Source organism: Sinohyriopsis cumingii, chromosome 6, assembly GCF_028554795.1.
Source record: "Sinohyriopsis cumingii isolate HCF-2022 chromosome 6, ASM2855479v2, whole genome shotgun sequence".
In the NCBI taxonomy this organism is placed as follows: Eukaryota; Metazoa; Mollusca; class Bivalvia; order Unionida; family Unionidae; genus Sinohyriopsis; species Sinohyriopsis cumingii.
Window position 1 is genome coordinate 106,305,767 of NC_142966.1, and position 14,062 is coordinate 106,319,828.

The 14,062-nt window shown below is 33.2% G+C and overlaps 2 protein-coding genes across 3 annotated transcripts in view; both read right to left on the reverse strand.

Moving 5' to 3' along the window:
• LOC149797647 (histidine--tRNA ligase-like) overlaps positions 1–14,062 on the reverse strand; it is a 73,148-nt gene that overhangs the window by 18,601 nt on the left and 40,485 nt on the right. For both annotated transcript variants that reach the window (XM_089962553.1, XM_089962552.1), the window contains exons 7-10: positions 13,471–13,569; positions 9,916–10,009; positions 9,143–9,270; positions 4,087–4,159 (exon numbers count right to left, since the gene is read on the reverse strand). In XM_089962553.1, the coding sequence (XP_089818679.1) occupies positions 4,087–4,159; positions 9,143–9,270; positions 9,916–10,009; positions 13,471–13,569 (394 nt within the window). The remainder of the gene's footprint in view (positions 1–4,086; positions 4,160–9,142; positions 9,271–9,915; positions 10,010–13,470; positions 13,570–14,062) is intronic.
• LOC149797648 (uncharacterized) lies at positions 125–3,727 on the reverse strand. The gene is made up of 4 exons (XM_089962551.1): positions 1,659–3,727; positions 814–1,016; positions 499–621; positions 125–264 (listed from the first exon to the last, which is right to left on the reverse strand). Exons 1-2 carry the CDS (start codon positions 1,992–1,994, stop codon positions 999–1,001), a joined length of 354 nt encoding a protein of 117 aa, XP_089818677.1. The 5' UTR covers positions 1,995–3,727; the 3' UTR covers positions 125–264; positions 499–621; positions 814–998.

Below are 14,062 nucleotides of genomic sequence, written 5' to 3' on the forward strand. Positions count from 1 at the left end.
ACACTCTAACCACTAGACTACCAGAGCATATGTTGGAATATCATTGTATGGAACATTATAAAGAGTAGGTTGGACAGAACCTAAGGTCGCAAACATGATCTCCAGTCACTCTTCACCATTTTCATCTCTGAGAAACCCCTCTCAGCATCAGCAGATTGGGCTGGGATTGTCAGGATAAGGTCAATCAAAGCCAGGATATTCTTGTAGTCAGCAGCACATGATTTTACAACTGTGGGCCAAATCAAAACATAGATGTCTTTGTAACTGCAAGATAACAGAATAAATTAAGAAAATATTAATTTGAATAAATTTACATAAAGAAAAATGCAACATCAATAATTAAATAATGTTTATATTAAATTGCTTTTAAAAGCTTTCTTTATTTCTTTAAATGGTTACCTTTTGTAATCAAGATACTATGCTAAATAAAGAATTTTAACAAATCTGGCATCAATGATGTTTCTTGCATTTATTATTAATATTTGAATATACACCTACTTGCTGTAGACTAAACTCTTTAATAAGTCCCATTCCAATTCCACTACATCAGCATCCACCACTGCACTGACAAGCACTGGCTGGAAATGCTCCACCAAATTACCATGCCATCATCACCAAAGTCTATATTAAACCAAAAAGTTGCATTTTAAGAAAAATAATTTAGTGCTGAAGAAATATGATGTCTATAACATTTGGACAACATCTACACATTTTTGTTATAGAACCCCAACTAAATAACTAATAAATCAATATATAAAAAAATGAAAATGCGCAAAACATCAACTGTAAGATGAAAACAGTAATGGAGATTACCTGAACTGTCTAGTAAAGCTGGCCATATCTTGAAGTCTGCTATCTTGCATGCACCTATAACACCATCATCAGCATCACTCTCAAGACATGAGATTAAGGATGTTGTCACTTCCTCTCTGATCCCTTGGATCAAATCATCCTCACCAAAGTCTACACCTGTCAGCATAGAAATACTGCCAAGCTGTCTAAGTCAAGGGCCATCCCTGTAAAATATGCAGGGGTAAGAACAACATACTTGACTATTGTAATAAAAATGTAAAAGTGTGCTATGACAATTTATATTCTTGGAACAGCTGGAATGACATGAGTATTAAAACCTGTATACTTGAATTTGTACTTCTTCAAAATGGAAATGATGGCATCCAACTTCTTCTTGATGTCAGCAACTGAAGCACTTGTTTCTTGCAGCATTACTGACAGTTTGGACAGAAGTGATATAACATCTGTCATGAACAGCATAAATTTCAATGCAGCAGGTTCTCTCATTATTTTCAATAAATCTTTGGCCTTTCCAAGTTCATGTGATGTAGCTCCTTTCTGTGAAGGAAGCTGATAACAAAAATAACTTTTGATGAAAATCTAACATTACTTCTTAGCATAATATGGATAAAATATATATAAGCAGTAGTAATAAATGTACCCTTTTAACAAAATCAAGTTTAAAAATGAAAGCAATTTTTATAATTAAACTCTGTACAATTAAACTTATGAATGGAACATATTTTCATGTGATAACGTGTTACATTACAATTCAACTGCATTATATGAGAGTGAGAGAGTCATGCATTTAAAGCTGCATTTTATATTTTCAATAGGAATTTAAATTTTAAATTAAAGATTAATACCTGTTCAAGGTGGTTCCTGATGGCTGTATATCCTATCCAGAAGCTGTCAAGAGCTCTCTCAGTGTGCGGTAACCAGCGTGTGCCTCCAACCCTGCTTGGCATCACTGGTGATACATCTAGAGCAGCAAATGACCTCTTTAAATTACTTCTGTTGAGGGGACTGTTGTGGTAGTAATAATACAGTCCCATGAAAAGAGTGTTCATCTTTGTGTAACATGAGGATTTTGTCATTTCATCTTTATATGCCAACTCAAGCCACTGTGTAAAGCAGCGAATACCCTGTAAAGCTAGTAGGATGTTTTTCAGTTTAGATACAACTCCAGCATTTTTGTCCATTATTACACTTGCTCTGTCACTAAAAAATGCAGCAATCTTATTCTGCCAATTAGTGATTCCAGCATTATCCAGTGCAGTGGTGATCACCTACAGGATCCCTTTAGCATATGCCTTCTCTACAGTATCAATTGCTAGTAATTATGACTAATCTCTCCTATTTTGCAAATTCTTATATATACAATTTCCTCCTCCTGAATTGAACTGTCAGTGCAACCATTGCACACTACTGCAAGAAACCTTGCTTCATTCATGCCTTTGACAAATTTCTGCCTTACACTTTCAGCCATGTAGTGAGTAAATGTAACAACCTGTTTATCATTTCTGCAAGTCTCTCCAACATCAACTCCTTTCATCTCATCTAGCTGATGCATCCATACAAAATCAGTGAAGGGTCTTCTGTTCTTTACGATAGCATGTGCATTTCTAAACAAATTAACGAGCCGGTCAAACACATTCAAATTTAAACTTTCCAAGATCTTACCAGTGGTTGATTTTTCTGGAAGTATCTGCATAGCTGCTTTTCTCCCTCAACTCCTTTTGTGTTGCCCTCAGCTTTCATGTAAGGTTACCGATTCAATTTTAAAGTTCAAACAACCCGCAACAAAACTGGATGTTTTCTCTGTGTTTGTTTTTGCAAATTACATACACCAGTTACACCGCATAACGTTCTTTTTCTCATCATAATTCAACCATTCCCATGTCTTTTGCCCATGTCTTCTGAAACATTTGATTATGCTTTTCCCTATCATAAGAATTATTCCTCTCTTTTATGTCACTTTCATTCAACTTTTGCTTTTTGTCCGGTGGCTGAACACCTTCTATAAAACATCACATTTTGCCTGTTTTATAACGAGGGAATTGTGCCTCATTTTGAAATATGATATGTTACAGTATAGATGACGTGAATTATTAAAAGTAAGAAAAGAAATGGCACAGTGTCCTTTATATAAAAAGTCAAAGCGAGAAACACATTTCAAAACATGTGCCTTTGAACCCCCCAAAATTAAACAGACTTTTCATTCCACATTTTCTTGACAAATATGTAGTACATGCTGATTTCAAGAATTAACTGATGAATCTATAAGATCTGGCACCAATCCCTTTAGCCAAAGGGAGACCACTGTCAGTTAACTTTCACCTTGGCAAACCTAAATGAAACACTTCTGTTCCTAAAACAAGCCTTGGGATGACTGTATTTACAAGATAGTGGATTTACTCCTGATGTTTTATTATCGGGTAACATATCTGATATATCATTATTGAGTAACATATCTGAAGAAGAAAGTCATGTGTGTGTACACTATGTGTTAACATCTTAAATCATCAAATACAAGATTACTGTTTGTCATACTCCTGATGAGAATGACTTAGACAACTTAATTACAAATCCGTGATCAGAACTGTCAATAAGACCATCATGTCAGACTAAATGCCTTTATGGTGATATTTGGAGTAAGATTTAATTGCCATTTCTACATAACAGTACTTCACTCAGATCTGTCTTGTCATTTGACTTGTGTAATAAGTAATTTCCACTCTGAAACATGATTTCTTTAAACCTGGTTCATGCACTAAGATAACAAAAACTCTAAACTTAAGCATGGGATAAAAGTTTCAAAGGTTATCTTTCAAAAGTAAGGTCCATTTGTGACTCCTTGACACAAATCTCATTTTCAGACTCGGGCTAACAAATTATAGAGTTCCTCAGGGCAGGAATTTTCAAGACATGTAGTTTAAAAATGCTCTGCTACTGTATGTATCTGTTAGTTCCAAAAGAATCAACAAGTTTTTTTTATATAACATCGCTTGTAACATCGCTTGGTTCAGACAGAATGCATCAAGTGTTTATACACTGGTAATTTACGTAGTTGGAAGATATTCAACTTGAAGCAACAAGACTGTGATACTGCCTAGACTTGATAATCCAATGTCTGATTATACTACTGAGATCGCTAATTAATGACAGCATGAAAGGGCAAAAAATGACTGTCTTTATTAGACAATTAAAACAGCAACAGTCTCTCTCAGATTAATAAAAACAGCGCACACTATGGAAGACATTATTGTCAGCTTCTAGTATATACAATCATACCTTGCAAAACAGCTTCATATATCACACCTGTATAGTAATCTAAACCCCTGGCTAGGCTCAGGTCAAACATAACCTGCAAAGAGGAAATAAGAAATCCATTTTTTCATTCTGCCTTTTTATTTAGCTACAAGATTAATAACATTGAGCTAATATAGAAAACCTCAACATCAGTGCTAATCTAGGGTGTTGATAGATGGACTATATACAGATATACTGTCATACACACACGGATGCAAAAGCAATTATGATATTTAGCTTACACCAAGGCGGGCCTGACCAAAATATGACATAGTTTACAAAAGAAGCCCTCCAGACAAAATTACAGTAAAGGAGAATTTAATGGCACTTATTTGCAGTAAGGGCGAATGTTATAACTCATGAGATGAGATTTGATTTCAGAATAAGTAAACCATCTGCCAAACTTTAATTTAGATGTTAATTTTATTTTACTATACCGTAACAACAATTCTTTCTAAAATAACGGCATAATTAATATGCCCTTATTCATAATCAAAGGCATCCAAGATCTATCTTGATCATATAGACTCAATTACCAACTTGTATTGAAGCTGGACAAGAAATACAGTCCCTAAATCTAGTGAGGTTATAAGCTTTGTCAATCAGATGCAAGTATCACAATAATATACACCGATCTCACTTATTACTGAGCCATGATAATAGGAGCTTAATGTGGAGTAAAACTTGATGGAAATCTGGTCTCCCAAGTGATAACAAACTCATATACACAATCACCTCATGGAGTAAACTTGATGGGAATCTGGTCTCCCAAGTGATAACAAACTCAGATACACAATCACCTCATGGAGTAAAACTTGATGGGAATCTGGTCTCCCAAGTGATAACAAACTCAGATACACAATCACCTCTTTAACTCTTTACCTCTTAGCACCTGTTGCTGGTTAGGCTGTCATTATACATATACCAAAACCACTTTGTGCAGTGTGCTATAATTAGAATACATGTTACCTAAATTACTAAATGCAAAAAGGCGTGCCTGGAAAATTTAGAGCAATGTAGTGTATGTTAACTTCGATCTAAAGAGTCACCATTTTACCCATTTTCTAAAGAATTCTCAAAATAAGTTTAAAAGTAACATCTGATCTTTACTGCTGAATATTCGTTTTCAACAAAGAATTTTTATGTTTTAAAGTCCTAAGAGAATTCATTCAATGTCAGGTTAATTAATGAAGTTGTGTAACCCACTATATCTGGCCTTTCCCAAACTCTAAATCCACCAGTTTTGTTGTCTATATCTGTATCACTAAATGATAAATTTTTTATAAATTATCTGCATCAGTATTGCCTAAATTGATATAGGATTCTAACACGCTGTCAGTTCACAGAAACAGTCTGACCAACCGTAACTGACCTTTCACAGCCTAGTAGTTTTCTGTCTATGTCTGTATCACTAAATTATTTAAATTTGATATAGTATCAAGACCAGTGTTGCCTACATTGACATCTGAGTATATGTCTGATTTAATGAAACCTTCACATTCATAATTCTAATCATCCAAATTCTGGAAGGTGAAGAATGAAATCTGCACCATCCAGATGTGTTTGTAGTTTAACTGGATCTAGGCATCAAAATGTGCATCTTCTGAAAAGTGGTTGAGGTGACCAATAGTATTTAAACTATGTAACAGGTTCACCCATGTAGACTTTGTTCATAATCAAATTCATCACAGTTATAATATAAAACTATTTCACATGTTTGATTAAAATATGCACAGAATGTTAGATTGTTGACAAGCTTTGCCAGTAAGATGCAAGCTCACATTATTAATATGCATGAATCTCTCTTGTAATCATACTGATCCGGGATTGTGATGACCTGGCATTACTTGCCTAGTCTGATGAAAATTCTATCAAAAATACTGTCTCTAGTGATAAAAAATAATCTCTTTAATCAAATACAAGATCACCTCATAAACAGGCACAGATCTTGCTCATGATGAAAATCATCCAACGTCTTAATTATATTAGCTTAATGACCAAGTCTGATTAACACTGGGTCAGAAATACAGTCTCTTAAGTGTAAAGGCACTCAGCCAATTATGTGCAAGGCCAACTCATTCATTTCAGAGCCAGTTTCAATCAAACGTGGTCATTTCCAGTATCATGAAAACTGGGTCAGAAACATGACTTCCACAGAAATAAAAAACTATGCCAATCAAATGCAAAATCACCTCAGTAGCAAGTGTGTATCTTGCTCATTATCTGACACTTTCATAATATAAACATGTTCCAAGTTATTATCTAATTTGTCTGAGACTTTCGTAATATAAACATCTGTTCCAAGTTATTATCTAATTTGTCTGAGACTTTCATAATATAAACATATGTGTCCTAGGCATTATCTAATTTGTCTGAGGCTTTCATTATATAAACATATGTTTCCAAGGCATTATCTAATTTGTCTGAGACTTTCATAATATAAACATATGTCTCCAAGTCATTATCTAATTTGTCTGAGACTTTCATAGTATAAACATATGTTTCCAAGTCATCTAATTTGTCTGTGACTTTCATAATATAAACATATGTTCCAAGTTTCATCAAAATCAGATCAGAAATGTGTCAGTTAGAGGGGTAACAACCATCAATAGTCAGATGCAAGATCATCTCATTAATAAGCACAAATCTCACTCATTATTGGACCCAAATAAGATCTTAATGATATAAGCACACGCTCAAAGTTTGATCACAAATGGATGAGAAATATTGGTTTCAACAGTGCTAACATGTTAGCCATTCAGATGCAAGACTACCCATTAACAAGCACGGCTGTTGCTAATTACTGAACTGGTATGAGATTTTGTGAATATCAACTCATATTCCAAATTTAATTGAAATAAGATCGGAAATATAAACTCCAGAGTTGCAACAAGCAAATGTTAATGGATAGACAACACAATGAACATGACACACAACAGGCACAAGACCATACCCACTTGACCTTATGAACAGCTGAGCTGTGAATTGAAGAATAAATCACCATTTACTAAATAAAAAACAACCAATTTAAATCAAAGCCATCACTACAAAATGTCATGCTTTAAAAACTAAAACCTGTACCCTGTCACATCCCAGTTGCATATCTGCATATTAATTTCACTTGAGAATCATTTTTTTTAATCTAGCACAAAACTTATCCTCATTTTGCATTATTTCATATTTTTATGCCTTTATAGGTATTTGAATGTAATCAATTTTTATTTGTCTTATATATGTGGTGTTGCCAGACTGCATCAACAGATACAGGCTTGTTAATTCTATAGTAATATTTAGACTCTGACTGACTACTACACCCACTACCAAAATATGATTTTAACTACTGTAAATATTTTGAAAATAATGACAAGGACCTGGTCTATTTTACCTTTCACTTAGTTTTTATTAAATGACAAATTCTAAGACAGTAATATCTGGCACATTTTCATGGATGGTTGATTACTATATTAAATCAAACCATGCCAGACTTTCATTTCATGTGAGAAGTTGTGTTTTCTAATAAGGATGGTTGATGATGATAGGAAATTAAACCTCGACAAACTTTCATTTCATGTGGCAAATTATGTTTCCTAATACACATGCATTCTCTTGTGGACTGAAATAAATGAATTGTATCAAACGTTGCTTTCAGTCCTAAGTGTACTGGTGAAGCATGATTGATCTGCTGTCTGACTTAATGGGTATGCTGTTATCACATGAGTTGATTTCAGTGAACTTTGACTTTGGTTTTGGAGACTGAATGAAATATTTTTGCATGTTTTTCCTTATTAAAAAAAAGTCTACTATGCCATCTGAAAACAAACACCAAATATGGTATATGACATTGCTGCCTGCCAATATAAAAACATAGTGTATAAATTATGATTTAAATATTTTGTAATTGGTCATTATTGTTTAAACTTATTGTAATTGTTTATATCTTGCTTTTGTCATTTAATTAGCAAAATACAAAATTTATTGCAAAATCTGGATTTACTAGAAAAGAAATATGAAGACTAATGGATAAATGCAACATCTTCTTTTGCAATTTGGTTCCAATTTTGTTTCAATCAACATTATCATGTTATGTTTTTATCATTGTTGTAATTAGGAATTTTGGTGGATTTAACGTTGATGTTTTGCAAAAAATTCCATTTTTATCAATACTAAAAATCATGGATAGCAGAAGTGTCTTCAAAAATAACATTTTCCACAACAGGATCATTTTTCACATCTCTTTTAGATTTATGGGCTGCAGCAATTTTAAAATCAACAATTAGATTTTATGCGTGTTTGTACAACATGTATGCCCCCACTGCATCCCCAAAAGCAAAATCCCCAAGAATTTAAAAATGATTCTAGAAAGGGGAATATTGCTTCACTGGCATGAAAATCTAAACATGAAACAATGTATGCATTAAATATACCTACTCAATTTTATATCCATTTCATGTATTTTTTGCTTAACCAAGTCTGATTCATGTTTGTTATATGTGCATGATCTAACATACACTGCAGCCCAAAATCAAAGCCATAAAGTTAACAAAGTGTAAAAATTGAAACATTTGTTTTAATGTCCTGAAAATCAAAAGAGATTATCAAAGTATGAATACAAATATATGTACTAAATCTAACTTGTCTATCATAAAATGGTTGTTATGCTTACAAAATTTGTGTAGTAAACATCTTCATCAGAACAGTCCACATTTTCCTTAAGATTAAAAGTGTGTCAAATATAGAATAATCGGTTTTTGACCAAAACATTTAGTCACATCATCTACACATGCATACAAATAGGTTAGCCAAATTTAATTCACCTGTAATGAGTGTTTAGTTTTGCAAACTTGCAAACAAACTTCTCTGGATGGACAGACTGAATTACATGTAGATAGACAAGCTGGACCAAATTAAGAAGCCTCTGCTGAAAGCATAAGGGACATCATAAAAATTGGAATCATAAGAAAAAGAAAAATTGGTATGGTAAGAAAAACAGTCAATTCACTGCCTATGTCTATAAAATAAAAACATGTATTAGTATTACCTTATCAGCAATGCCATATAATTCACAATAAATTAAAAGCAGCTTCAATTCCTCCAGACCTGCGATAGCTGACTTTTGTTTTTGAAGAGCTTCATCTTTCAGGAGCAGTTCTACTGATTCCATGCCACCTGTAGGATGAGAAATTATTTCTTCAATGTTCTTAACAACATACTAAGCACAAAAATATACTGATAAAAGAGAAATTAAAAAAGTGCAAACAATAAAGACTCTTAAAGGTGCTATTTTTGGCACAAAGTTTGAAACAAAACAAAATTGTACATCATGGCCCCCTACTGGTAAAATTATGCAAACAAACACTAAAAGTTATATTTGGAATGTGCACAGGTAAACTGTTCATGAGAAATGCATTGAAGCTACACATTCATCTAATGAATTAGCCATGTTCCCATGCTAAGAGTAGTGACTTAGTCTGTTTATGAACCTGAAATTATCCATGCCCATCTATAACAGATCTTATTTTATATTAAAATTAAAAACACCAATAGAATAGGAGTAAAATTTCAAAAGATTTGGACTGGAATTATTATCAATACCATGCAATGACTGCTAATGTTTGAAATTAATGGCAAGATACTCTGAAGCTGGGCAAATTTGGCAAAGGAACCTAATACACATTTCTGGTTGCAGGAATGACAAGATTTCAACAGTCTACAATATTTTTGTTGAGAACCATATCTTGTACATTTTCTCTGAGCTAAAAGCAGATGTATTACAGGAAAATAGCATTCAACTGATTTACTGATGCAATTTACCTTGAAATTTAACATAATGTCCAATCTTGTCTGCAGCCTCTGGGTTTAATCCCTTCTCATCCACCATCTCTGATCTAACATCTTCCCAAAATGTCTGTCAAATGAGAACAAGAAACCAACTTTTATGTGTATGTTTCTTCGATACTAAACAGACGATCACAATACATTAGAAGTACTACTATGCAAAGCCAGCCTTCCTATGCTTGTTTTTAGCAATCAAAGTACTGGAAGCCATTTGCCCACCCAGCAGGGTTCAGAGAAGAGTCACCTCCCCTTTGAAAGATTGCTGCCAAATTCCTTCCAAGCTTCATTTACTTCTGAAGCAGATGTGCCCATATTATGATCCTGTAAATATTATTGAAGAAACCTAATTTAATCCATTATTTGGTATATCCTTTAAATATTACCTTATCGTAATACATCAGTAAATGAGGTAGAAGGTGAATATCCCAGCAATGGTCCAATCTCTGATCTTTTAATTTAGAACTGCGAAAGCAGAAGTTTTGTCACTGTAAACAGAAGTACGTGTATTTTGACACACCAAAGCAGAAGTTTTGTCAGTGTAAATAGAGTACATGTATTTTGACATGCCAAAGCAGAAGTTTTGTCAGTGTGAACAGAGTACATGTATTTTGACATGCTCAAGCAGAGGATTTGACAGTGTAAACAGAGTAGATGTAATTTTGACCTGCTCAAGCAGAGGATTTGACAGTGTAAACAGAGTAGATGTAATTTTGACCTGCTCAAGCAGAAGTTTTGTCAGTGTAAACAGAGTACATGTATTTTGACATGCTCAAGCAGAGGATTTGACAGTGTAAACAGAGTAGATGTAATTCTGACCTGCTCAAGCAGAAGTTTTGTCAGTGTAAACAGAGTACATGTATTTTGACATGCTCAAGCAGAGGATTTGACAGTGTAAACAGAGTAGATGTAATTTTGACCTGCTCAAGCAGAAGTTTTGTCAGTGTAAACAGAGTACATGTATTTTGACATGCTCAAGCAGAGGATTTGACAGTGTAAACAGAGTAGATGTAATTCTGACCTGCTCAAGCAGAAGTTTTGTCAGTGTAAACAGAGTACATGTATTCTGACATGCTCAAGCAGAGGATTTGACAGTGTAAACAGAGTAGATGTAATTTTGACCTGCTCAAGCAGAAGTTTTGTCAGTGTAAACAGAGTACATGTATTTTGACCTGCTCAAGCAGAGGATTTGTCAGTGTAAACAGTACATGAGATTGAGAACTGTTAAAGCATTTTGTGAGTGAAAACTACATGCAATTTAGAACTGCTCAAACAAAGGATTTGTCAGTGTTAACAGAGTAGATGTAATTTTGACCTGCTCAAACAAAGGATTTGTCAGTGTTAACAGAGTACATGCAATATAGAATAGTTAAGTAAATATTTAATGAGTATAAAATGAGTAAATCTAATTTAAAATTGCTAAAGCTTAGGGTTTTCCAGTTGTAGAAAATTTGAATTCTATAGATTATCAACTTACAAACTGAAGGAATTTTTGAAGTTCTCCCATAAAATGTTTGAAAGGATTACTCAGTATCAACTCTAGACCTGAAGCCAAGACTTATTTTCCTTCTGTTTATTAACCTATTAGTGCTGTGTTGTTTTTGCATGACCTTATTACCAATGCCAACTTGTTTCCAACTGCTCCACCACATAAGCTGAATTGCTGAATAAGAACTGTTTCAGAACAATACAGACTTTTTGAGCCAAATGCATAATTTCTTCTAAACTAGTATTTATATTCAGATTTGGGTAAAATTGTACAGAGTGATTCATATATGCATGCAGACTGCTAACACCAAAGGTGTCAGTGAAATTGCTATATGTTCATAGTTACCATAGTAACCAAATTGAGAAAAAGGGAGAAAAAGTATTTGTCTTCAAAAAATCAAATATAATGTATACTTTTCCACGAAATATGGTTATTGAAAATGTGTACATGGACATTTTTGTCTACATATCACATATATATCCTCAGCTCATTATTTTTAGGCCTATCTGAGATTAAAATTTTATACACTTTCAGACTATATGGCACACACACCATAATGCATAGGACTGATGAAGTACATTTTGTACACACAAGGCACAACTAATGAGTGTCTTTCTAGTTATGAACTTGTATTTATTACACTTCATTGATTAATTTCACTGAAAACAACAAGATTAAACAAAAAAAGAACAAAAATGTATACATTTAAAATGCAGCATGTTAATAAGTCTTTAAAACAACACCAGTTACTAACTGGGTGAGTGAGCAATAATAGTCAGTATACACAAAACCATGAATAACAACATGCATCAATAAAAGTGTGTTGTACCATGTGGTCTACAAATTGAAACAGGAATTCAGTAACATGTGGATTGAGCCAGATAAAAAAGCAAATGAAACTAAAAAAAATGTTACAAATAATATACCAAAAATAAATAATTTTTTCAACCTGTTTAGGAATGAAACCAAAATCCTGTATGGACACTACAAATATGATTAACAGGAGGTGTACAATGTTGTACAGAAGCAAAGCTTAAAAACTAAGGCCACCTAGCAGTGGGAAGGGGATGTAATGGACAAGAGTTACTGCCCTAATATATATCAGAAAGACTGTAAAGACAAACTTTTGTCTTTTTTGTGGGGCTTGATTTGGGATATTACAGACTTATATCCCTAATGTTTGTTTGATAAAAGAATGTATTTGAATGAGAAAGAGTCAAATGAGTATTTCAAAACTCTGACATCAAATCTGCACAGGTTTAAAATCAAAGATGCCTCTCATCAAACACACAAAGTGTTGGTGATTTTTTTCTTCCAGGACACAATTATTGACATCACATTGGTTTTTGTTTTACAAAAGTCACGAGCACAGCCAACATATGGCAGATTGTGAATCACATAGCTTCTGAAAGACCTAGTATAAAGTTTGTTGCTATTGTAATTTTCTTTCACAGGATTGTTGTTACAATGATTAAAATTTCTTTAAAAAAATTTTTATTATTCATTAACATATAAAAGTCAAAAGAGTGTTCTTTTACAGCCACTCTCTCACAGAGTTTACACCACTATCATAGGTAAAAAATAACATCAATGACATCAACATATAATAATTATGTCATTTTGAGCCACAAAGATTAACTCAACAAGGACATGCTACTTATTATACAGCATTTAAAATGAAACTAAGAATACTTTTCAATTTAAAATGAAATTTAGAATACTTTTCAATTTAAAATGAAATTTAGAATACTTTTCAATTTAAAATGTTAGAAGATGCGATTTCATTATTTCTTAACTCTTTAAGAACATGTCTTTATATTCTATTACGCAGAAGTAAATAATACTCAAGCAAATTTTAACCTTTTAAAAATATGTGAAATCTAAGTGGAAGGGGGTCCACATCTTCTGCAAATACTTCACAAATTTAAGGTGATTTTTTATATCATCTGGCAACTTACATGAGAGAGAATAATGGGGGAAAATGAACCAAAGACAAAATAATGTAAACTTTGTACAAAACCTTGTAATTAATAGTTATTATTTACCTTATCTAATTTATCTACAGTGGAGCATATGGTCCTGAATTTATCATCTGGTACACCACACGCAGCAAACATTCCATCCAACAGCTTTCTGTGGTTCACCTGTTGGAGAAAGTGTTTGTCATGATACTGATTCATGAAATATACTGTACATGCAAAACACAAATTGAAAATTAAATTTAAAATTAACAGACATCTTCTATTTCGATAATTCTTATATATATTTTTTTATGTCCAATGAGCTTGCATAGAAAGCAAACTTTGCAGTAAATTATGTTTCTCTTATAATGCTTACCTGATGACATTAGATTAAGATAACTTTCTTTGCTACCAGCAAATCCAGCCCTCCCAAGACACCTATTCCATCTCTCTCTCTCTCTCTCTCTCTCTCTCTATATATATATATATATATATATATATATATATATATATATGAGAGAGAGAGAGAGAGAAAGGGAAGCAACTCTTACAAGATAATTATTCTTCCCACCCACAAGGTGACTACCATTATTTCAGGTTTAAACCAGTGTTTTCTTAAGCAACACCTAAAAGTTGCTAACACTGCAGTGAAAGGTGGGATGGATTATTGGTAATG

Excerpts from the sequence above, each read along its gene's own strand:
- LOC149797648 (XM_089962551.1), bottom strand. The coding sequence starts at position 1,994 with ATGGACAAAAATGCTGGAGTTGTATCTAAACTGAAAAACATCCTACTA.